This window comes from Leiobunum rupestre, chromosome 5 (assembly GCF_980474605.1).
Source record: "Leiobunum rupestre chromosome 5, qqLeiRupe1.1.hap1, whole genome shotgun sequence".
NCBI classification, from domain to species: Eukaryota; Metazoa; Arthropoda; class Arachnida; order Opiliones; family Sclerosomatidae; genus Leiobunum; species Leiobunum rupestre.
In genome coordinates, this window is record NC_143388.1 from 7,988,326 (window position 1) to 8,015,370 (window position 27,045).

The window sequence follows — 27,045 nt, forward strand, 5'->3', positions numbered from 1 at the left end:
CCACCGACACTTGTTACGCATTTTTGAAAATTAGACCTTCAGCTTTATCGGAAGCGTATTTAATAGAGTACGAAATTTTGGTTTAATTGAAATAGAATTGAAATTGAAATTATTGCATCGAAGAAATTCTAATTTAGCGTTTCTCTATTGATTAAAACAAATGCGCCACCCAGGTTTCGAACCCAGACCATTCGGCTTGGCAATCGAGCGCTCTACCACAGAACCACCGATAGCTGCTTAAATTCACTGAAATTAAGACAGGCATCGTAAGCATAATAGGTAATAAAGTCTTTTTTTATTAATGAATTTATGAAGGCCTAATCTGGTTTTTTTTAAAGGTTAAATCTTGTTTTAGCGCAGTCAGCCGAGATTAGAGGGTTAAAGGGTAGACCCTGTGGGTGGTCCACTTTGTTAGTTTTTTTTGTTATTTATTTACGGGTATTATTAACGACCTATATATAGTTGTGTTAATTCAAAGGAGATAATTTAACGTTAATTGCTTTAAGAGCTGGCGGTTAGTCAAGTGGCTCTCTGTGCTTTGTTGATGGTAAGGTTTTTGCTTCTTGTAAATATATTTGGTGTGGATATTTGGATATCTACGATTTCTAACGCAGTCAATGATTTCTTGGGTGTGCGAGTCATTATATGATATTGGAAATTGGACGGCATTGGTCTTTTTCATGCGGTATGTGTCACAACGTCAACTGGAAGTTGAACTAAAATGAGCGTTAAAGATGCGGCAAGTATTTCGTAAGCGAGAAAAATACAAATACCATCTGTAGATGTTTCTTTCATTAAAATTTGCTTAGTATTATATTCAACTGATAAACATGTACTGTAAAAAGGGTTAAATTCAATTGTGCATTGTTTTAGTGAATCTAACTCGCTGTTGTAACTACTTAATTTATAATATTCTGAATAAATTAAACTCGATTGTTTCGTCTCAATTATTTAAATTAAAATTAAAATTTTATACCGGGCAGGGTTTGAACCGAGAATACGTTTTTCGTAAATAACTCTGAATTGCGGAAATATCTTTGGGGGTCGTATCGAGAAATTAATACCACTAGGGACCATACTTCCGAGGAGAGGTATATTGTGGTTTGCCAACTTGTTTTTCACCTTGAAAGCGTTTATCCTTTATCTAAGCCTTCGTTTCAAGCGAACAAGCCGTTAAATTACAGTATAGGCAGTAGTGGCCCTAGCAAGATTTTCAGGTGGTGCGAGATCTCATTGTGGTGCCCTCTGTAATATGTAATCGATTATTCGTGATTAAGCCGTACATAGGGACTGAAGATAACATACTTATTTTAAATCTTTATGTATTAATAACTCAGACCCCCGAAAGATTAGTATAGTAGTAGTATGGATAAGAAACAGTAACAGTTAAATGGAACTATATCTGTTTAAAAAGGTTTATTTAAACTACTATGGCGCAGACAACGCTCGCATCACGCATACGTCAAATTCACATCGTAAATTAATTTAATACAGAAACAAATGAAAAAATAAAAAATAACTAAAAGGCCTAGATTGACTCCTTCCTCGCTTTTGCACTTGCAATTTTTTTTATTAAGTCAGAATAACACAAGCCCTAGGCAATACCATTTTCTATGGACAAAATTGCAAGATTTTACAGTCTATCCTGACACATGTTTGAACCATTTTGTTTAATAAGTTGGAAAACCTTTATTGGTTCTGCTGATACAAGGTCTTTTAACCATGGATTCAGGCTTAAAAATTCCTCAACCAATTCACAACCAGATATGTCATATTTCCCCCTATCGGTTAGACTTATCTCTAAATCTACAGAGGCTATTTCCAATTTGGACTTTTCAGGAATTTTTTTGATGTTGTATAAAAAGGACCATGTATCATTAAATTAGGATAGTTGTGTAAATCGAGTGACCAATGCATAATCAATTGTATCGATCATAGGATAAGAGACGTTCATTTTAAACAATTCTTCGGGATCTGTTGGTGTCTCATGTACGGTCTCATACTCAAATAATATCTTCTTTCTTTGGGATCGGACTGGCTTAAAAATAGGATCTATCCGAGACTTAGAAGCAATTTCACTAGCTGTCATCAGAGCAGATGGAGAACCCCGGCACTCTTTCACAAATTCCGAGCAGTTTTTCAGCAATTGTGAAGCGTTTGGTAAATACATAGTTTCAGACTGCATAGCCTTACTTACAATGTTTACTTGAAACTATATCATACCATACCAAGCCACCATTGTAACTATTAATTCAAATTGCTCCATGTTCTGAATCAGGGACAAGGTCTCTGATGCTGCAACTGAGTCATTCGTTTCTTCGTGAAGATCCAGAAGGTTGTCATGAACTGAAGAGTAGTGATAACGAACTGCAGCGAGGCTAGAAACTCTACTCTTCCAACGAGTTTCGCAAACATTTTTCAGCGATAGGCCTTCTACGTGCTTGGATATCACTTTCCATCGCTTTGTTGATCCAGATAATATAACAAACAGTATTTGAAGAAATCCGAACAAAGTAACTGATTTAACTGATGTTTTGGCGGCATCTGCTATTACCAAATTCAAGCTATGACAGTTCCATGGATTAAAAAATGCTCGTGGATATTGGTTCAGAATTCGGTTTTGAACACCTTTGTTTATTCCTACCATTTTCGATCCATTGTCATATGTAAATCGAACTCACAATATCATCAAGAATGAGTCCAGCTCCCGAAGAGTCACTTACCTGCTTGTAAAGGACATATTATACTTTGTAAATACGACCAAAATGTATTGAAAATCTGATATTCAAGTTGCGATTTAGACCAGGTAAAGTATGATTATTATCTATCCAATAACGAATATTTTTAACATGATGTTGTTTCTAACATCATGTTACTAATAACATAACAACAACATTCAGTATACTCATAGAATACCTACTATAACATTAAGTAACGTTTCGAAAATAAGTAACGCTTCGATTTCAATCGGAGCTCACCACACAATACACATGCACGATGGACCCGCACGCGAATGAACGCTAAAGGCAAGTCCCAAGGTCGTACCCCGGCCGGAGCGTAGAAAGTTCTAGAAAAGGAGATAATTCCCGGGTCTCTGAATACTTGCGTCTCTTGACAGCGTGAGGTCCGGCCACTACTCTCGGCTAAAAGCTTATATTTTCTTCGAACGAATTAGAAATTCGTACTTTTATCTTTAATTTTTTTTGATAGAACCGGTTTGTCATCCACAAAAAAGCGAAAACGAAAGATAATCTGCATTTCATTAAATCCGAGGCGAAGGTTGCCTATAGATTAGAGATATTAAGTACACGGATACATTTTGAGTACTTTGATTATAAACCTAACGACTTCGAGATCTAATGTAATGCAATTATGATCGAAGTATTCATTAGACTTTAAAGAGTGTTCATGATAAAATACTCGAAAAAGTAGAATAGTCCATAATTAAAAGGGATAATATAGCTAAATCCTAAACTTACTACTAACTCGTACCCAATAGTGTTCATAACTTGCACATAACGGGTCTAGTTAGGATTTGTCCTCCAAGTTCCAATATGTTTAAAAAATTTTGTACTTCAATTATAATGGCAATTTTTTTGTCCGAGCATAGACTAAGGAAGGCTTCACAAGGACATCGCTATATAACGCCACTGATTCAAAATAGTGGGCCTTGTAACAATTTCTGGTCAATTCTATACTTTTATCATGTATGAACGTCCCCCATGGAAAATATTCCTTTGGCCGCGCTCTGGTATTACCCCGCTCTGGCATTGCCCAAACGTCGCCAATCGTTCTGTTGTGTGTAAGGTGATAGAAAGTTTCCAAGACCGGTGGACCCCCCCTTTTTCGCGCGATCATTATAAGCCACGCTGGACCGCTAGGGTTCATGGAAAAACTTCGAAGACCCCGTTAAAACTTTTGTTCCTCGGATATAAAACTCAGGCACTCGTGTCAAGGAGTCGCTCTGACTCTCTAACTCGTTCCTGATTGTGATGCCGACCAAGCTCAGTTTTACTCAGCTGGTGCCGCTCTTCGTAAACGTTTCATGGGACCTCGCCTAGGTGGATCATCGGTGGTCAAAATGACCCGCGCCGTACCTTACCGTGAATCAGTGTAGGATCTCTTTCTCGCCCATCACCACGAACTTCGCCTCTTCGTCTGGCGATTGCCGTCTGGGTAACGAGATATCAGACTGATTATCTCGTTACCCAGACGATAATCCTTCTCTCTAAAACAAGTATACTACTAAGAGAGTCGCCAAAGATTCATTTCGAGAAGAAATTCTTCCGGATTCTGGTGAAGAATCTGAAAACTTCATTTCTTCTGAAGATCATATAGTTGCATAAATCAAACCCACGAGTCATCGAGAAAGAAAAGGAAAACCAAGGCGGCCTCAAATAAGTTTAGAGAAGTCTGGCTAAACGGAAACGAAGAATGGTTACGGAAAAAAATGATTGTGGGTTTTGTTTTACCTGCAATGAACAATTCAAAGGAAACATAACCCACATTAATCGCCATAAAACTACCTCGAGGCATGTGAAAAATTTAAACAAAGTGCGTCGCGCAAAAGAGAACCAAAGTGAGATAAAGGTGGCTTTTCGCAAGCAAACCCAGGAAACTCCCTTGGATCTCAGTATTAGGTCGGCTGAGCTCCAATTATCTGGATTTGTAGCTGAGTACAACATCGCTTTCAAAGTAATGGAACATTTGGCAGAATTTTAAAAAGTGGGTTCCAGACTCTGAAATAGCTCAAAGATTGAAGTGTGGATGAAGAAAACTACATAGCTAGTCAGCTTCATCGCTGATGAAGCGATTGACAATATTAAACGAAAAGTTCAAGAAACATACTATTCTCTAATCCTAGACGAAACAACGGATATTAGCGCAACCCAAAGTATGGCTGTCATTGTAATATTTTTTGACGAAGAAATTGGTAGGGCTAAAAATAAATATATTGGTTTATTAGAAGTGCCTAATGCAGACGCGAAAACTTTGGTAGAAAAATTGCAATTGTTTTAAGGTAAATTAGAAATACCACTTGCAAATATGATCGGCTATACAGCTGATAATGCGGCCGTAATGATGGGAAATTTAGGTGGCTAAGATACCTAAAGCTTGTTTTCCACTAGCGCGCGTCATAATGTTATTTTCTTTAAGCGCGTAAAAACGTTTGAACGTTTCAAAGCTGAGAAACGTGTCGTTGCGCGCGCCAGTGGAAAACAAGCTTAACCTTTTTGTAATCGAATGTGTTTGTCATTCGAAAAATACATGCCTAAAATTACCAAGAACCATTGAGGATCTAGCGCGAGATGTGTATTCGTTTTTCAGTCATAGCGCGAAACGTATTTACGAGTTTAAAGAATTTCAAGAGTATGTTAATGTTAAGCCCCACAAACGTCTGAGACCTTGCCAAACCAGGTGGTTGTAAGCCGCATGCTGAAACAATGGGATCCCTTATCCTATTTTTTCAGTCTGCGGCTCTCGAGGACCAAATTACTTCTGCGCCAACCATTCTGAACGCCTTGAGGAACCCTATTTTCAAATGAATCTAATCTACCAAAGCGAATCGCCACAAATTTCAAAACTCCATACTCGAGTTAAAGCCCATTACTTAAAACTTTTAAAAAATAATATATTGATGAGACTACGGCAAATAAAATAAATTCTTCGAATTAAACAAAGCGTTTATCTATAAAAAATGTGTACGTGATGGGCGCTTAAGCCGAAATTTTGATTTCGGAGGGAAAAATTCTGCCAAATGAATTAGGTGTCTTTTACTCCAGAGTAATAGACTTTTACGAAGAACTATGTATTCAAATTAGAAATAGATTTTCTTTTGATGATGAAGTTTTAACGAAATTAGCTTGGTTTGAACCAGAAGAGGCTGTTTCCGGTCATATCCAAAGTCTAGTTCCTTTGGCAAAACGTTTCCCGAATATAATAAAACCAAATGAGTTAGAAATTTTAAATAGTGAGTGGAGAATGCTAACAGATTATGAGGACATTAAAATATTAGGAAATTCTCCTAATACAACTTTGGAGGAATTTTGGAATGAGGTAGGGAAAATTAAAAATATCTTGGGAAACAAAATGTTTCCAAAGCCTTAATTTCTCTACCTCATTGCAGTGCAAATGTCGAAATAATATTTTCGAATTTAAATTTGATAAAAACTGATCACAGAAATTTACCATCGACCAACACCTGCAACGATTTGTTATTAACCAAAGAACACATTAACAACCTCCCCAGTAGCACACGTAATCCGTTTTTTGGTCGGATTAGGGTCGGACAGTCGGTTGAGAGTCCGAGTCCTATTTTGGGCGTCATACCGACTCACTTCCAACTATCTCTATTTCTTCGATTTCGGTAGCAGTCGGGCCGACCTAATTTTTAGCGGATTTATTCAACATTTTTCCTTGAATAAAGTTGTTATCAAAATTGCCCTTAATTAGTTATAAGCTCAAATTTTTATTTTTTTGGTACTTAAGATAGTTCTAAAGTTTTAAAGTATTTTAAATCCGGCAAAAGGCATTGCCCATCATTCTTGAGATGCATGTGAAGTTTAGGGTTGGCCCAACTATCAATAACGTCGGGCCGACAAATATTTTCCTATTTAGCCGTAAAAACCTAAAGAATCGCTTTAATTTGTAACAAAAAACTGTAGTAGAGCTGCCAGTTTTTTCAATTTCTGCTTCTACTATAATTTTTAGTGTGTTAGCTTTTTGTTAAAAATATTAGTTTCCCTTATTTAATATTTATTTTTGTCACCTGTTTGATTTTTAGCTAAGAGTACAATTTTTCTTTGAGCTGAGAACCTCGACTGGCAATCCTGCTAACCATAACTACAACGGTAGCAAAGACTATACTATAATCCTTCTCGCGACAGTCTTTGGGCTGTAATAAAAATGCGCGGTTACGTTATTTTACCAGCCACGATGTATATAGAGATCTGCGTTCTTTTTGAGTTTTTAACGTAAATAAAATTCCTAATACTATTCCTAAAGGTATGTAATACTATTTTTTTTATTAATTATTGTGGTGTAAAATATGTTTATCGCAAAGATTAGAAGTTTATTTTTGTTAGAAAGTTACAAGTTTATTAAGCCTACTTTTTAAAACTGCTTTACTCGGGTTACCTAAGCCTTGTAATAGTATTAATGGATGATAAAAGTAAAAGACCAAACTTCATTACTACAAGCATTCGTTGGACGTTTCTAAAAGGCAAAGGCTTAGATATAAACAGAACCTTCTTAAAAGTATTATGACTGTCATTTATTTAGACAGTGATATAGATTCTGATACTGTTGTGGTACTGGATGAAGATAAAAATATAGGTTTATTAGAAAGCGAATTGAGAAGGGTTGAATATGAGGGGCTGGAAGGTGTAGGCAATGGTGGTATAGAAGGTGCAAATGATGATAAGTTAGAGGGCATAGAAGATGAGAGGTTAGAATTTGCAGAAAAAATTAGGTTAGAAGATGGTGATGATATTGCGCGAATGAAAAGCTTGATTAAAGACCTTAAGGTTGAAGGATGCATTAAGTGACATGAATAAATTACACTTTAATCAATTCAACTTAATAATTTCTGTGTATTTCCAGATGCTGTTAAAGTGTCAACCAATTTAAAAGGTGTCATAGAAATGGATGTAGAATCTTCCATGAAAATGTGTGCTTTAAACACTCAAAAGATAGAGAAGGAGGTCGTCTAAAATTCCATGGTTTAAACACTGTTGATGCCAATGAAGAACCGGACAAAAGTGATTCCTTTAGCTTCAAATATAGTAGATGTATACACTGGTTAAGTGGTTATTTTGGCCTTTGTAATGGTTTTACATAAACAATCTTGGATGTATAAAATATCATTATCTTTTAAAGTTGTAGGTACCCAAGAAATTGTTATGGTATCAATTCCGAGCTTTTTTTCACTAAGGGAAAAATTATTTGGGTATTAAAATTTGTTAATTTACGGGTATAAAAGTTTTATACTACTTGTTATGATATTCATCTCATATAAAATTGTTTGGATGTTTTCGAATAATTTATTATAATTTAATTTCAATTTTTTAAAGTATCCAAAGTTTGACCTTAAATGGCTATAGTATTCAAAACTAAAATAATTTGGATAAATTTAAAATGTGTGATGGAAAGCTGTAGGTTTTTGTTATCTATTCAGATTACTTTCCGAGACAAAACTTGGAACTGTGATATATGAAAAACATTGTTGATAGAATGATACAGTTTTAGTGCTTAAGCCTTGAAATATACCTACCTAGAAATAAGAAGTATTCGATAACGGAATAGACATACTGTATTAATATCCACTCGGTTACCTTTTTTAATGTTTTTATTAATTACTTATTTTGAACATTGTGATATTGCCTTATTGAATAATTTAAATGCAGCCATTAGTCAATAACAGGGTTCATACGAACCTGGAAAACCTGGAAATATCAGTGAAACAGATTATTTCCCAAAAAATCAGAGAGATATCAGGGAAATTTTAAATATTTAACGAAAAGCTGGATATATCAGGGAAATTCGTTTGAGTCTGGAAGCGCCTCAATAATTATATATATTTTTTCGATTAAACGAAAACATACGGTGCTTTAGCACCGGGAAATTTCCAGGAGAAAACCTGGAAATATCAGGGAAATTAATATTCCAAATGTTGTATGAACCCTGAATAAGTATTTGATAATCAAATGTATAATATTTTATTATCTGTTCGGCTGACTTTTTATTCATTTGAAATGACTTTTCTTACTAAACAGTATTTTTGGTAACCAAGTTTTTGTAACTTTTCTTTAGCAATCATACTTTTGTTAAAACATATTGAAGAATTATTGTTTAAATAAATACACTAGTTTGACATATATTTGAAATATGGTATTTTCGTAGGTATCATGTATATCGAACCCTCGAAATACAGTTGGGAGACTAACTTTATAGGGGTCGGTAATACAACAATTTTGGTCGGTTATAGGATAGGCCCACTGATATTCAATGGTCAAATAATGGTCGGCTACATGACTGAAAAATATTAGGGCCGACTGATCTGCAATCGCCATATATTGGTCGGCTACATAACCTAATAATAGTTGGGCCGACTTATATGCAAGCATAATAATAAAGATTGGCAGGATAGTCTTTATAACGGTGGGCCATCAGTTCAGAAATAAGTTGGGCCGACCCCGACGAAGGGACTCACTACCGACCCAAAAAAATGCAGTCGGGCGTCGGTGACATTTCGACTGGGTAGCCGACTACGATTTGACCAAGCCTACCGACTTTGATCCGACTAAGTGGGCCAACTCAGACCCGACTAAGTCGGCCGACTAATTTCTGTCGACGTTGGCCCGACTAAATTTTGCTACTGGGGCTAGTGAGTCACTGAAAAAAATTAAAATTTCCCGAGTTTAATACTGTCTGTTATAAACTTTGGAGAATTGGTTTTGTAAAAATAAATATTTTCTTTAATAAACTCAAAATTTTGTTTTTCTTTATCGAATATGTATTAAAATTTCTTGTTTGCATTTAAATTTCGTGGATTTACCATTAAAATTCGCGTTTCTATTCAAATATCATGCCATTTCCGTTCAATTTTCGCGGTTTTTTTTAAATGAGGAAATTTTCAAACACAGATGGCGCTTTGAACGGAAAAACCTGTTTTTATCAAAAGTACGTTTCCGAATTGGAGAAAATACGTTACTGAAATCGTACGGAACATCACTGGCTAGGTCAGAGTGACTGTTCGTTGACTACTAGGCATCGCGTCGCTTCGTCATCATGTCACTCCTGTTCTATTACAGTATTTTCATTCTTATCACATTTGGAGATTGTTGCGATACCGACACATTGGACAACTTATTAATTAAAGCGAATGATGGTTGGGTAAGAGGAGTAACGAAGGAAATACCAGGTAAGAGGAAAGTGGAAGCTTATTTAGGGATACCGTACGCGCAAAGTCCCACTGGGAACTTGAGGTTCAAGCACCCGCAACCGGCGTCGCCGTGGACGGGCGTTCTCAGCGCCACGAAATACGGGAACTCCTGCTACCAAATCTCACTCAAACATTTTGATATTCCCGGAACTAAGAACTTTAATCCTCGAACTCCGCTCAGCGAGGATTGCCTCACTCTGAACGTCTTCGTCCCTCACCCGAAACCATCAAACTCCACCGTGATGGTCTTCATCCACGGAGGAGGTTTTGCCATTTCGGGCACGTCCGCCACATTCCACGACGGAAGTGTCTTGGCCCGAGAGGAAAACCTCATCGTTGTGAACATGAATTACAGGTGGGTAAAATTATTTTTTGCTGATCTCCGCTTCAAAAGCGCATTTATTGCAGTCCTTTTTATATGAAACCAGAAGAAAATAGGGGGGAGTACGTTTCTTGGGAAATTTCGAGAGTAGTCACTTTCGTAGAGAGCGGTTTTGGAGGGAAACAACGGATGTTTACACCAACTGCTTAAAGGGCAACGCAAGTGGCCATGTAGGGGGGCGCTTGTTGGGAACTATGTTTTCTTCTACCAGTCTAAGTTGGTTTTCCAAGGATGATGTTATACAACCCGAAAACTATTATGTTTCGTGTAGGCGTTGAATAAGGATAACAAGGTTGACTTACTATAAGTTATTATTATTAACCTAAACGAACACTTTACATAACAATTGAAAATAACTATTGGTTTAACAATAGTAATCGCATAGCTACTCTCTACGTCGCCCGGTCATTCTGTTTATCATCGCCGCTCGCGAAGATTCTAGAAAACCCAGGTGGTTTAGAGGCAGTAGAGATAGCGCCATCTCTCGCTCAATACATTACAAAAACCCTATTTTCCTCGGTAAGCCACGTGGCGCAATTTCGCTCTCATTCGCGAATTTTCCGATTTTCTTAGCTTACGACTCACGACCTACGAACCCAGGATTTTAGGCTTAGCTTAATTTATTTTTTATGGAGTAAAGAACTGAGTTAGTTTCCGAGAGTTTGACGTTGATATTTTCGATTTAACAATGTTTTGGAATAAAATTATTTGCTATTTGATTATTTTTAATTATGGAGGTTGAAACATTAGGCCTTGGACGCGGTAAATCTCTGCCGCTAGCCTCACCTTGAATAAGAAAATTCTTAATCGAAGGCCTCACACATTTTATCCTATATCCCGTCTCCCTTAATAATTTCCGTATCATTATACCCCGACAGAATATTTATCTTTGTTTTATTGCATTTATTTTGTGTAAAGCTTCGTGCGTAGTTTAAACTACTGAGTTTTAAATCGAATGTGTGAAAGCTGTCTGCTCATTCAATATTATCTCGATATAAAAGCTGAACTTTTCAGTTAAAGATCATTCATGTTCAAAAGTCGTCTGCTATTTCTTCACATATTAAGTTGACAGGTGTTTAAGTAGATGGCGCTATCTTTTCTAAATTCGAAGCCTATACAAAATAAATTCGGCAAATATGGTTCTGCTTTTTTACATAGGGCAAGGTTATGGCAAATACCGCATGCGCAGTCGTTCTTTTTATCTGTAAGATAATTTACCCCCTGTATGATCACTTGCGTTGCCCTTTAATAACGTTAGTAAAATGGCAAAATTATTTTGTGGGCTAGAATTCGTGTCGTTTGTTTATTATCTGCCTCTCTACGGCTTTACGTATTTGTTTAATTGTGGGTATTGTTAACAAGGTTTATATATGTATATTTGTTTTCAACTAAATTTGAAGCTTCTTCGTTGTCTCGTTTTTGAAAATGGCATCATCACCGCTTATGTCAATCAGTTTCACAAATTCAGTTGAAGTTTCACCCGAGTCTAAGCTTTATGTTTTTACAAAGCTTGCGTTAGTCCCATTTGCGTTTTTGTAATGCCCCAATAAATCCAATAGCTTGCATAGTTGAATGATAGAAAATATTTTTATCACCAGATGTTTGAGTTTTGTCATCACTACACGTACTGGCGGCCGGGCTAGCAACGCCAAAGCTTAATTGTTCGCTAGTGTTTGACAAAATTTCAACCGTACTACCTTTATTTCTACCTTTTTAACTGGTTTGGAAAATCATGTCTCTTGTTACTGGACAAAATAATTGCATTGAACACTCTTATTCATTCTTAATTAACTAAATTAAGTACCACAACAGTACACGAAACTGTAAACTCGATCAGATGATCTGTCGCGACTCTCGAGTCTTTCGCCAAGTAAATAGTCACTAGTTCGTTTTATGACCATTGGGTGGTGCCACTACGGAAATTTTTGAACGATTCTTTACCTCTCTCCGATTGGCTAAATTTGAATTTCTTTGGTGCGAGTCTGGTTTTTAGGGACAAGGGTCGCCTTGCATGGCCCAAAGCTACAGAAACGTACTTCTCCCCTATTTTATTTTGGTGAAACTAGTTAAGCGGATTGTTTCCGGTTACGTTTTTATAGGTTAGCATCGCTCGGGTTTATGAACTTAGATCACCCAGAAACAGATGCCAACTGCGGATTGATGGACCAATTATTGGCCCTGACATGGGTTCGGAACAACATCGGGGCGTTCGGAGGCAACCCCGATGACGTCACCTTGTTTGGACACAGCGCCGGAGCGGTCAGCGTCGGGCATCACGTGATGTCTCCTCTTTCGAAGGGCCTTTTTAAGCGGGCCATCATGGACAGCGGAACTCCGATCATGGATTTTTCATTACTTGAAAAGTCCCAAGTTAAACAATTAGCTTTTGAGGTAAATTTTCTTTTTATATTTTTCCCCGGTAGTTCTATTTTCAAATTGCGGTGGCAATGCAATGGCGGCGCTTGCACGTTGGTGAATGAATGAATGGTTTATTTGTTTGCGTACAATACGCGCCCTTTTATATTAGGGCGGCTCCGCTTAGGGGAGCACAACAACATAGAATTAAAACAATTACATTGAACTAAATATATATATATATATAAAACACACAAGAGCAAAAAAAGAAATATTATTGAGTCGCGGAACTTCTCTTCTGTTGTATTACACGAGTTTTTTGCCAATGCCATTTTGTTAAAAGGTGTTTGATGAGAGCGGGGTTCCATTCCTCTCCTGATAGTCCGAGAAGGTCTTCAACGGGTAAATAAAAAGTCTGCTCTCTCCAATCTTGGATTTCCTGGAAATCATCCAAAGCTGAGCAAGCCAATAAAACATGTTCTAAAGTCTCAACATCTCCACCGCATTGTACGCATCTTGTGAAGTATGAAACCCGTGGGGGAGGGGGAGGGGTTGAAGAAGTTTATTTTCTTGCTTTTAGGATTACGCGCTAATAAATGATATGAAAGTTAGTGTCCTAAAATAAAATTTATAGTAGTTCGGCTTTTTGAAGTATACGTAAATACGTTAAATCATAAGCAGAGTTGGGCATCTTCACTTCACGGACTGCCTTTGAAGAAGCAATTTACCTTCACTAGACTTTTTCGCGAAGTAATCGAATTCCTACAAAAAGGTCGAGTAACCTTCACAAATTGAAAGTTTTAAAACAATAAAACATATCTAGTTTATTCGTTCGAACATTTCAAAGTTAAAAATATCATCCGTCAAAAAATTCAGTTGTGAATCAAACATTTTCCTGAACACCATTCGGTTTTATAGATGGCAGTAAAAAATGTTTCATACTAGTTATTAGCCGAAATGGTCTGAGATATCTTCAATCGTTAAAAAACCACGTAAAGGTACTTCAAAAACTGTCGAACGAAGAAATTTTTAGTGAATGAGTTATGTGAAAGCTTCGAAGTATAAAGCTTTACAGTGGCGTAGCGAATTGACGTGGGGCCCAGGGTTGAACGCGAAAAAGGGGCCCCAACCCTACGTGTTTCTAAAACGCACCCATAAAGGTCAACTTAAACAAGTTCAGACTATTACTAAATTCTAAACGGTTCAGATTTTAGGTACATGTAATTTGGTTAAAATTATGACTACAAATTTACCAATTCTTAAAATTATGACGCAAAGCCCATGCAACATCACTTGCATATCCCTTTAATAATTATATATGTTGCCGCTCGAAAGATACAAAATGTAGTTTTCAAAAATCAATTCTTACCTTCGACTTCACCTGATCAATTGAGTTTAGTTTGGACATATTTTACATTTTAATGTACCCTGCTTTACCTAAAGCTTTAGTAATTTTTTCAAGGTCAAACCTATGAAATTCAAATAGGCCTAGAAACGTAAACCACGAACTTTCTATTATAAAACATAAAAACAATGACTGAAGTCTGAAGTGCAATAAGAAATATTTTTGAAAACTACTTGTGCAGGAAAAGCAGAATATCACATTGTTTGTTATAGCCATAGAAATCTCATAGGTACTTATGTGATTTCTATGGTTATAGCTTTCTACTGTAATAATATCCAGCTTTGAATGGGTCACTACTCATAAAAATTAAATGTATAGAATAATTTATAAATTTAGACTTCCAAATATACTTAAAGGGGCTCCAAAACTCGGTGGCAAAAAGAAAAGAAAATTGAGCATGCTTTTCCTTCCCCCCAGCCCCTCACTCGGCCTAGGCAGAGGCGGGCAGAGTCAACCGTAAATTTCGCACTTTACTGACTTTACACACCTTTTGCCACCGAACTTTGGAGCCCCTTTAAAGCAAGTGGCGGCTCTATAATTGCCACATGTATTATGAAAAGGCCCCTGTTATTAGAGATGGCCATGAATCTATCCGATTCTTCGAAAAATGCGAGCGACTTTACTGGAGAGCGTGGTGCCATCTATTAATGGCCAAGGAAGCTAAAATTATAAATAGCCAAATGATAACGTCGTCAGAGAGCCATTAGAGTATTATACTTAGACAACTTATACTCTACTTAGTAGACTTGAACCATAATTATATATCCCATATAAAATATACAATTAAAAATTACTATAATTTAAGTTATCGTCAAATTTACAGACCAGCCAATCAACGCGAAGGGTACCTATAAGTACCCGTCTTTTGGGTCAAAATGTAGCTTAACTATCTTGTTTTGATTACGACTATTACTAACTGTGAAAATGATTAAATTGAAGATTTGAGGCTAAATAAGCTAATATTTAGATGGGGGAAAAAAAAAGACAATACAGTCCGCTAACCGCTATGCGATTAATCAGGGGTGAGATCAGTGGCGTAAATACGCCAATGCAGCCCATAAACCTTTACTTAGTCGACTGTCTCACGAAAGAACGCCATATACATGTATATTTTTAGAGAGTATTACCGTGATGTCATTATCACGATATTGGAAGCCAGTGACGAAAATAGGCCAACGCACCCAATCGCGTGCATTGGAACGCACAAAAATTGACATGTCACAGGGGCCCATTTTCTTATCTTGCAATGGGGCCCAATTTTACTAGCTACGCCACTGGTTGAGATATGTGTAAAGGCCACGCCAACAGGGGGATACTTGGGGATAGAAGTGGGACACCCGTGGTGGAAGTATTCCGACCACCCGTTGGAGGATAGGTGGTCGTACTCAAACGGCCATCCACAAACTCTAACTCCCAGACACTCGGGATTACAGGAGTACGCCACTACTCCCGGCCTCGGGTGCAATTAACCTCTTTGCAATTTTCATTTCACTAGGAGTGGCGATGGAAATTTAACGTCTGCTAACCCCATTGAGCTGGGAATATTAATCTAGAGGTCCAAACCGTACTTCAGAATTCGGTACTTCGCGAAACAAGTTTTGAAAAATACGTGTCGTAAGTCTCGTGACTGCCATCTGCTCTAAAATGACGAGAAAATTTTATCATTCTACCCGTGTGGCCATCTATCGCGTTTGTCGGCCAAAAGATTTAAGATCCCTACATTAAAAAGCGGATGGCGCCACAAGTCGAATGATAAACTTTTCTCGTCAGTTTAGGGCAGACAACACATTCGTAATTTACAAAACTGGTTTCGCGGGGAGCAGATTTGATTGGATCTCTAGATTAATATTCCCAACTCAATTGCTAAACCTACTGCTTTGAAATTCATAGGCCGTTAAAGCCATTTATTTTTTAAATATAACCTTTAATTTAGATGAAATTATGGAATAGTTGAAATAATTATTTTAACGCTAATTTTTTGGCACCTGCAGTGATTCCCACGCGGGCCACCTCTTCTTGTTCGCGATCGCGATGGGGCCCCCCAAAGGTCGGGGGTCCAGAGAAAGGTGTCTGGCAAACCCCGTGTACGCTACGCCACTGAAGCTTTAGTTCTTTCTATAGCAACATTCATTCTAAAAACTAAAATTCGTAATATCATTATACTTATTTTATTCTAGCGACATCGCAATAGTGTGAAAATGTATGCTAGTATTAATGCGATTAAAATTCGTGAGGCCATAAATCAGTTTTTTTTTGTTCAAACTCGGGGGATTGATAGACCTTCATGTAACTTGAAAAATCCTAAAGGGAATTTATTCAATGGGCAACCGTTTGGCCATGGCAACGAAAAATGTTTTTGACAACAACAAATGGAAATTTTCCCATTGAAAATAACATGGGATTCTGACCGATTCCTGGGACCCCCCCCCCTGTGAAAAATTTAACAAATTTCAAAATTTCGAAAATGCCAAAAATAGATAAAAATTGACGAAAAAACATCAAAATTGATCAACTGTTGATCAATTTGAGGTCAAAATCCCATGTTATTTTCAATTTGAAAATTTAATATTTTGTGTTGTCAAAAACATTTTTCGTTGCCATGGCAAAACGGTTGCCCATTGAATTAATTCCCTTTAGGATTTTTCATGATACATGAAGGTCTACCAATCCCCCGAGTTTGAACAAAATCGGTGGGTTACACTTCGGGATGTCTCCTCGTGAGTTATAGTTTCCTTCGCGCAAGGAAGGTTTCCGTGGTTTCGAAAGGTAGAGTCCTATTCTTCTTTCAGAATAAGAAGGTTTCATATGGCGGAATTGTAAATTTCACTGGGCGAAGGAAATATTCGAATAGCAAAATATTCGCAATTGCAATTTAGTATTATTGGCCACGGTTTAATACAAGCCTAATTGTAATGACCAGTTGGGGATAAGTGGTTTGAAAAACGAAACATCGGAATTCGGTGAAACACATAAGCCTAGTAGATATTATAGCAACTATGCAAAGTGTTTTTCGCTAAAGGTTATGTGTGACCATAACATCCACTTTTAATAAAAACAAAAATATAAAAAAAAACATCACGCTACCTTTCCCGCAAATACCATACCATTATCGCGAGCACTATTTTTTAATAATCAAATCGAAGAACGTCTTCACTTGACTCACTTAGACATCAACTTGTCAGAAGGCGTCATGACTTTGAATCCCCTTTGAGAGTCTTTGCCATCTTCGCACACTTTGGAATATTAAATTGTACAGCCGGGGACCAGCGTTAAGCGTCATTGGACTTGAAATCGATGTGTGCCAATCTTACAAACAAAACTTGTCTTTTACCATCAATGTACTCATTTTAACCATGAATATCGAATTATACCATCTGGGGCTAAGATGGGCGGTGCCTTTCTGCGTTTTACGTAATCACTTGAGCCAATCAGGAGACAGGCATTTGTCATTGACTTGATTCACCGAACGTTACTGGGATTGCGCGATTTAACCGGCTAAGAAAATGACTCATGATTCTTAGATAAATACCTGTACCTATTTTCCTTGAATCAAAAAGATGTGTATTAAAATTTTAGAAACTAAATTTCGCGCTAAGCATTAACGTTTAAAGCTAGTCAAGTTTCGAAATGATGCCCTTCAATGCAATTTTTGAGCGGCTGCGCGTAATAACTAAGCCACTCCCATCCTAGCAACTGATTCCAAACTACCTAATACAGTTCGATATTCACTGTTGCAATGAATACAATTTTATTATGCTTATCGCGACCGAAAACTGTTGCTACGCCCCCTTTGGATTTCCATTGAAACCTATTTAGGTAGCGGCTAAAGCAGACGCTATTAGATTTTCCTTATCGTTATTAGTAAATTTGACTTTATAAATAATGATACTGTAAAATCTTCCAACGGTTTTTTGGGGAATTTCCATTCCCGCTATATCGTAACTTGCTGGGGTCCTATTCTGAATAGAAGCTTTCTACACGGAACTCGGTGGCGGCATAACGGGATAAAACCTTAATCCTGATTGACAGGTAGATAAAAGCATTGGTCAGCGTCACCGACGGTCAGCGAGAGAGGTGAAAACCAGGGTAGGACCGAGCTTTCTTGTATGGAAGCGTTGCTTTTTATAAGCAGTTGGAAAGAAATATTAGTGGCTACCACTAGGGCAGTGGTTTCCAAAAGGTCCGCGGAAAGGTCACAGGGGTTCCGAGAATTCGTAGCGGGTCCATCTTGGACTCTGTCAAGAGTTTTTCAAGATAAGTAAAAAAAAATTAGTTGGGGTTCCGCCAGAATTAGGTGTTCCATAGCAAAAATAAATTGGGAACCGCTGCACTAGGGTAACAAATTTAGGCTCTAATAAAGGAGAGCGTTAGAAACAGTCAAATAAAATAATAGTAGTGAAATTTCCTTCTCGTCATTTTAGAAAATTAAGTTTAGTCTAACAGTCTTATAATTAGTCCAATACCACAAGTTCCAGAAACGCGTCAACAAAACGCAAGAGCTCACTAGGAGACTTAACAGATACTTGCATTTTAATATTATTTTTGCATCGTTTTCTTATATTTTGATAAGATTATTTTTGAAAAAACGTTCTTATGATTTTTTAAATTGACTGTAGCAGACTCTAAATCATAGGCGCTACCTCGGAGAAACTAGCTTCGTTAAGCCACCTACACTCGTTTCGGTCGCGAATTCTCTTTTCTAACTCGTCCAATTCTCTTTTAATTTTTAATTAGCTTCTAAAAAAATACTAAAAGTTTATTTGTAAATTTAACACCCCTACAGAATTTAATTTTAAATTCAGTACGTGTTTGTTTTATACTTAGAATTCAAAAGCAAATTAGTAGTATTGTTTAACTATATTTTTCCGATAACTACTGCTTGTTTATTGAGCCCCAAAACTGTAAACATCATTATACAGCGTTACCTTATTGAAGTATTTGCGTTTTACTTCGATGGTAATTTAGTCAAGAACAGATTCGAATTGCGAATTCAAAAATACAAGAAGAGAACTAAACTATCCAAAAGCATATAACCAGCTCTATTTGCAACCAAAAAAAACCATTTAACATTAAAAATTCTAAGCTCAAAATTATAGATAATAAATGAGAACGACTTAAAACTAATCTTAAAAATCTGTAGGGGTTTTATACTCTAAACCTTGCGTCGCCCTTAAAAATCCCCCAATAAAAGTCAAGTAAGCAAAATAATTAAAATTTTCCATTATATCGCGAATACTAGTTTATTAGAAACATTGGTATTGTAAACCAAAATTGGAATTTAACCCTTTAGCTAAACTCAGAAATATAAAGGATGACATCAATCTTCAAAATTGATATTATAAATTAACTATTTTCTGTATTTAATTACCCTTCTTATTACTTTTACTTTACTAATAATTACACTCTCAAACCACCCTATTATACTAATTTTTGCATTAATTTTATTTACAATTAGTCTAGCCATCAAAGCATTTTTTTTAACTAAAATAAGACTTATCAGCTACATCATCATAGTAGTTTTACTTGGAGGACTAAATATTTTATTTATATATATAGCTTCTCTCTCACCAAACGAACCATTCTCTACAACCCAAAATAAACTCCTTATTCTAATGACGCTTATTCTTACCCCTCTCATAAATCTCTTCTATAAAACACTTCCCTTAAACACAGTAACAATTATTAAAATTAACTCCTTAATGATAAATCTCGCATGAATAGCAATAATTATAACTAATCTTCTTATTATTCTTATTACAATTGTAAAAATTACAGCACAATCCCAAGGGCCACTGTGCTCCGTGTACTTATATTCCTCAACTAAAAACAAGATAATTTGACTAGAGAGGTACCATAAAATTTAAAGGGTTGCCTTGATAAGGCAAACATAATCTTAGATTCTTCACTATTCCTAAGCATTGCACCCCTCCGAAAAACACACCCCATCTTTAAAATTTTAAATTCAGCATTAATTGATTTACCAGATCCTTCCAATATTTCTTATTGGTGAAATTTTGGGTCACTTCACATCCTTTGTTTAATCATTCAAGTAACCACAGGTATCTTTCTAGCAATACATTATATTCCAAATACTGATGCAGCCTTCGCCTCTATATCCCATAGTATACATAGTCCCGTCGGAGAGGTAAAAATAGAATAAATTGACGTTAATACGTTTATAAAAGCGTATAGGAAAACGGTTTTTCTCCAAAGCTGTTCTTCGAAATATCGTTGCAGGAACTTGCAGCGTATTATGCAGGAGGGCCCGCGGTTTTGTTTTTATTCAATAGACAAGCCGCAACATTTGAATTTCTTCTACGCAATAATTTAAATCGAACGCGAAATAAGTGTAGGTGGTTCTATGGTAGAACGCCCGCCTGCCAAGCAGGAGGGCCCGGGTTTACCTACCAACCGATGCTACCGCAAATTGATAATAAGATGTATACCGTGAACATTTGATGGGAACCCTGCCATTTGAATGCTAAGACGTTTAGCGCTCGGTCCGTCCTAAAAGTCAATGATTATTAGAAGATGGAGAGTACATTTGAAATACAACAACGTGTTCGATACCAGCTTGTGGCACTGAGTGAATACTCGGAACCACTCCTGCGTAGAGTTTGTTTGTTCTCTCCTCACTGGTTAAAGGGGTTTCCCCTGAGTACTTCGGTATCCCCTTTCCATAAAAACTTGTAGAGGTTAACGGTAATAGTGAGTGTATGGAGATTTTGGCTCACGTGACATGAAGAGCTTTCCTCCACCTTCCGACGCATTGTAACCCGTCCACCTGTTGAAGGCATTAAAAGTCGTTAGATGCCTCGGGTAATAGCCTAGCCTAGCCTAGCTGACACGTGCCTAAAGCCCTAAACACGCACAGTCGTTCTAATCAACGTCAACACACATGGCCATAAACTCTCCAACATACGTCCAGCACAATCGCAATACAAGAAACCTACTACACCCAATAACCAAAAGAACGGTTTGTGAAAAAACCTTTTCCCTAATTTCAAGAAACTGCGAATACAGTGATTACACTTTGCCCCGAAACTGCGAACTCGCAGCCCAGACAAACACACAGACAGATAGACACGGTGATTGTAATACCTCTCCTAGCGAAAAAAGTTCAATCAGAGAGGTAAACATACTGAATAAAAGTTAAATTTGGATAAGGCGACGTAATTTTTACTTTTATTGAAATACCTGGTTGTTTCAGATGGGAAAGAGATTGAATTGTGCGCATCTGTCCAGCACCGCGGGGCTGGTCAGATGTTTCCACACGGTGGATGCCATGAGACTAGTTAATAGCGAACCAATCAAGAAGTTGTTTCCTTTCATTTTCTCGCCAGTTGTTGATGGCAAGTTTTTGGTGGAAAATCCAATCAGCGTCTTCGGATCATCTCCACCTCGCATCACGAATGAGGTGGACGTCATGACAGGTGTCACCAAGAACGAAGGGACGCTGTTCCTGCCTATGATAATCCCACACGTTTTCATACCGCTATTCGACCAATTAGGTCTATATTACCGAGAATTTCTAGAAGTAGTAGAATTTACTCTACCCGACCAGTGCGATAGATTCTACGACTCCATCAAGCATCTGTACACGGATTGGGAACACTTCAACTCGTTGTCGTGTAAGCGCCTCGTTTAACGATTAGGCGACACGCTTTCAAAATTATCCGTTTTGTTTTCAGCGAACCTGAAAAGCGCCGAAGATTTTTTGTCCGATTACTCGTTCAAGTGTCCTTGGAATGATTTCTTGGAGGGCTACTCGACTCTGAAGGGCCCCAAGACGTACGCTTACTACTTCACGTATCGGTCTCCTCGTGGTGACTTCGCCAAATGGATGGGCACCACTCACGGAGAGGAATTGCGATATCTCACGAGTGACTTGCTTAATGGAGACCGTTACGAACAGGAATATCTTGAATTCGGAAAGCGACTGAGGCGGTATTGGGGCAACTTTGCAAGAACGGGGTATGTCTTACAACCATTTTAATTAGGTTTACTGTAAAGCGTCCTTTAGTGAAGCTGGAGTCGCTAATGCCTTAATACGTAATTAATTTCGTAGAGACCCTAACTCAGGGTCAGACTCCGACGACGTGGTTCAAATTTACTGGCCAAAATACGATTCGCGGGAGAAAAACATTCTGGTTTTAGAACCCGACAATGAAGCCTACTACGAACGTGCTCAAACTGACACTGAACGCTGCCTGTTCTGGAAAAAACTCTTTCCTCTACTCAAGCAGCTTAAAAAGAAAAGACACTGTGCATACGCGAGCCAAAACCTTTAACTCGATGTTATTGACCAATACTTCTTTTCTTTTCAATGATCGGTAAGAACCAATAGGCTTAGAAAATACCGTTACAATTAGAAATGTTTGCGGCATCACATTTGCTTTTTAAATGACTTTGTTTATCTGCTATGTATTGAACAGATTATGCCGGTGGAGAGCCATTTGGAGAAAAAACGGGATGGCGCACACTTTTCAAATTGGATCTGAGTTTCTGAACGTAATAGTTTTCATGATAAATTCAATGACCTTGAATGTATGTGTAGTGTACGATCTCATAAGAAGTACAACATTGTAACTAAAACATATTTATTCATAAAGTATCATATTAAGAAAGGTTACACACTGCGTGCCTGTCAATAGGTTACCGGTGTTTATATATCGTTAGATTGTCACGTGATATACGATAAGCATGATAAAAAGTTTTTTTTTATAAGAAATACACTGTTAAAAATAAAGGTTTATAAAACGACCAAAATTGGACTTTTAATTTATTTCAAACCATTTGGATACTGAGAACGGTCTAATAAATTATTTTAGACCCATTTTACTCTTTCATGTTGAATACAATACCTTTTGGGGTATTGAAAAGGAACGAGCCCTAAGAGTAAACCTTTTCCAGTCCTGGTGGTAAAGGTATAAAAAAGTTATGTTCTAACATTTAGTCCTTTCGAATACCCAATTAATTTCCTTAAACGAAGAAAAAAATGATATTTTTTAAATATTTTCTTTCAAATAACATAATGCGAAGAAATTCCAATCACCAGGAATATTTAACTAAGGTTAAGTCTTTAAGAATTTGATAACAGATTTAAATATAGGGGATATTGATTATGGCGTCAAAATATTATAACCCAAATATGGGCACCTAAAAATTCTTGCTATGTGTATATCAAAAACTAAGAGTATTAAATGATACTTTACGTGATCAACTCCCTTCGTTCAACGACTATTTCCCCCTAGCGAAAACCAGCCTAACCTGTCCATGTTAATGGGTGATCTATTGAGTCGTATTGATTAATATTAAAAAAAATAAGGCCTATAAAGGACTGAAAATAAAGTTAAAAAGGATTAACTTCTTACTGTTTAAGAAGTAAAATGGATAAAATTGTGTAAAATAAGTACTTAAACACTCCACAAAAGGACTGAATTTGGGGAGCAGAAGGTTTAAATATGTTCTAGGATAAAACCCTGAATGGTCTTAAATATTGGAAAATGTCTTAAGCACTTTAGAGGTCTAAAATAAAACCTTTATTTTTAACAGTGTATACACAACAGTATGGTTCAGGGTCAACCAAATTTTCATAGCCTAAGCCCTACGATATTTATGAATAATGAGTTTATCGTGAAAACGTTGAAACCGTACCACAAAACGTCCGCAAATGACCTTAATTTATCAACTGCTTATTCAAAGTCAGATTTACACATGATGAAGAATATAAAAATTGGTTTCTGGAAACTGAAAGTGAAGAAAGCTCTGAAAATTTATCGGGTATATACCTTAAATGGACGTACGAGCTTCAAAAACACGATAATATCAAAAAAAGTTGGTTGCCTTACAAGAAAAGCGGTGTACCCAACAAATTAGTGTTGTTAATTTTCCGGAAAAATAAAATGCGGAAAATTTTCCGCAAATCGGAAAAATAAAAAATGTAAAATGTCAAATATCAGTAAACATACTACAAAACATTACAATAGTGTTACATTGTTAATCAGTTTAAACTAGTCTAGAGGTGTAGTTTTACTTTTAGATTCGAAAAAATTAGGCGAAGACGACGCTTTATTTAAATTTGTAAACAATATATTACACTAATCATGGAATGGAACCATTTTTTTCAGAAAAATACGTGAAATTTTCTATAAAAAGACCTCGGTCATTTTCCGACTAACACCCGGTTTTCACTGGGCGATTTTTGTGAGATTTTCGCATTGTTTTGCGGAAAATAAAAATGTTCCTGTTATATGACCAATCATAGCCAGTCTTTTAGTCACGTGATGTAGGAAACCGAGGGAGCGCGTGTGTTTACCTTTTTCAAGTCGCCATTTTGAAATTTCGAGATAAGACCTAAGATCTGATATAGTTTATCATCAGCGGTCTGCACTCTGCAGTGTATTAAGTTGAAACGACAAAAATTTATTCGGATTGTCTCATTTCCTGTACAAGATTTGCAAAGTCTCCTTCTAAAATACAAATCACGCACCCAGAATCGTCTAGTGTATTGTTTTTTTCCAACTTCGATACAAAAAGTAAATTTTAAGGGTATTAATAACTTCGACAACCGTCGTCCTCCATGTTTGTTTACATTCGTTATCTTTATTTGTATACCCCCGTACATTCGTTATATAGATTTATATACCCTCGTACCGTAAATTGAATACATACCGGGGGTGTAGAGTAGAAAGTAGATTTGCCAAGGAAAGTTAAGAAAGGGAAGATCAAGCGAAAACACAGCCAAGGGAATGGAAGGAAAAAAAAAACAGGAAGGAAAACCCCGCCAAACCCAACCCCAACCCAACCCCACGAAGGGACATTATACAATGTTTGAATTTTTTTTACCCCCGTACATCAGATTGTTGTATTTATGTACCCCGTGCACCGCCAAAGCATTACAGGGGTTACTCATCATTTGTCCTGGCCGAGCCGTCGACCTGTATACAAAAATTGGAAACGCTTCCTAAAGCGCGTACACGGTACACAAAACAGTATACACCCGTATACCTGCACCACCTACTCACGACTCACTCGTGAGTTCGTCAAAATTCACAACGATATAACGCATGACGCGTTCAAGATCGTTGATCGTTTCGTTATCCAGATTATGGAGACCATTCTCGTGGATTGGTCTCCTTAACAGATGGTTCGTTTTCGGACAATTACGAACATAGTGCACCACATATGCATTTGGGCGATGCAATATAACCCAAGTTGAACAGGTAAAGTGGGTACTTACCGTGCCCACTTAGGATTTGCGTCAAATAGTAGTTCGTGTTGAAGCTACCATTGACCTTAGGAAAGTACTTCTTAGTTACCTTTCCTTTCTCACTCTCATCCCACGACTCCTGCCACCTTTGAGTCGTCACCTCATTGAGCCACCAACTTAGTTGGCTTCATCTCCTTCACCTCTGGAAGATCGGTTGCTGACTTTGCAAGAAAGTCAGCCCTTTCATTCCCTGCACACCCAGTGTGCAACTTTATCCAAGTAAAGTTTACTTGAGTCTCCATCCGTTTTAACACCTTTCGGATACCATGGCATAAACCATGATTGTTTTTATGATTGCTTATTGCGTTTATAGCAAAAAGACAATCTGTAAAAACCGTTGCACCATCAGCAGGACGTTGACCATGCGTCCTTAGCCAGCAAATACCCTCATGTATTGCTAAGAGCTCAAGAGAAAACGCATCCACCTTACCATTAATACGAGTGACCTCGTTGTACACTTCCACACCATCTCTGTACACAGCAAATGCAACTCCGGCACCCCGACCGGACAACGAACCGTCAGTAAACACCTCTATCCCATTGCCATTGGGTAGTTGCTCTGTGATGTTTATAATGCTTCTGACCGCTGGGTGGTCCTCCCATGGGTCGCCTGGGTAGAGGTAGTTACCACCGCGTAACTCCACCCCACAGTGCTTGCTGTCTTCTCTAAAAGAAAAGGATCTGAACACAGCAGGTCCAACGGTTGAATACCAGCAAGGACCCGAAGCGCATCGCTCGAGACAGTCCGGTAAGCACAAGTAATACGAAGGGCCGCAATTCTTCACCATCACACTGTTTTGTGTGCTCTTCCACCAAGCACCGCAAGCGTAAGCCACTACTCTCACAATACACCCATTGTAGATAGTCCTTAACGCTTTATGGTCGAGGCCCCACTCGACCTTTGCAAAACAAGCAATGCTTTGCACAAGCTTCGTCACCCGGACACTTACTTCCTCGAGATGAGGAAGAAAGGAAAGCTTGCTGTCGATGGTGACACTGACAACTTTCAACTTGTCAACGTTTGCAATGTTCATTATGGATTTTGCGGTGAAGGTGATAGCCGCCGACTTTTTAATGGAAAAACTCAGCTTATAGACTTGGCTCCACTTAGTCAATTTATACACGATCACCTTACCCGTGGTTTCGAGAGCACGCCTGGACGTGCCCCAAAATAATGACTGCAAGTCATCAGCGAAGGCTTGGATTAGAGAATCCCTGGGTACTCAATCCTCAGTGCGCTATCCATAACCACATTGAATAGCAGAGGTCCCCTGCATGAACCCTGAGGGCAGCCGCGGGTCAGTACTCTCCGTACACAGGTACTACCTGCCCTCACCACTGCAACTCTATCCTTCAGATAGTTAACATATGTCTCATATATGTTCTTCGGACACTTAAAGTTCCTTAAACCGTGTAGGATTCCTGGAATCCACACATTGTCAAAAGCACCCTCGATATCTAAAGATATCAGACTGGTGTGACAATTATTTGCTTTGTTATTCCTGATTTGGTTCACCATATTGGTAAGACAGTGAATCGTGGATCGACTATGTCTAAACCCAAATTGCTTATCGCTAAGCAGTTTGTTGCTGTGTAGAAAGTAGTACAACCTTCTTGACAACAGCTTATCAAGCACCTTCCCTACCACCGGAAGAAGCGAGATTGGCCTGTAGGCCTTTGCGTCCTGT

At 37.6% G+C, this 27,045-nt stretch overlaps 1 protein-coding gene and 1 pseudogene across 1 annotated transcript in view; both read left to right on the forward strand.

Annotated features, from left to right (window-relative positions):
- LOC149943462 (acetylcholinesterase-like) overlaps positions 1-22,462 on the forward strand; it is a 30,194-nt gene extending 7,732 nt beyond the window's left edge. The window contains exons 4-5 of the mRNA XM_090176100.1: positions 21,777-22,059; positions 22,154-22,462. Coding sequence (XP_090032226.1) covers positions 21,777-22,059; positions 22,154-22,376 — 506 coding nt within the window. The 3' untranslated portion in view covers positions 22,377-22,462. The remainder of the gene's footprint in view (positions 1-21,776; positions 22,060-22,153) is intronic.
- On the forward strand, positions 9,790-21,733 carry LOC149943463 (acetylcholinesterase pseudogene; annotated as a pseudogene).
- Positions 22,463-27,045: the final 4,583 nt, after the last annotated feature.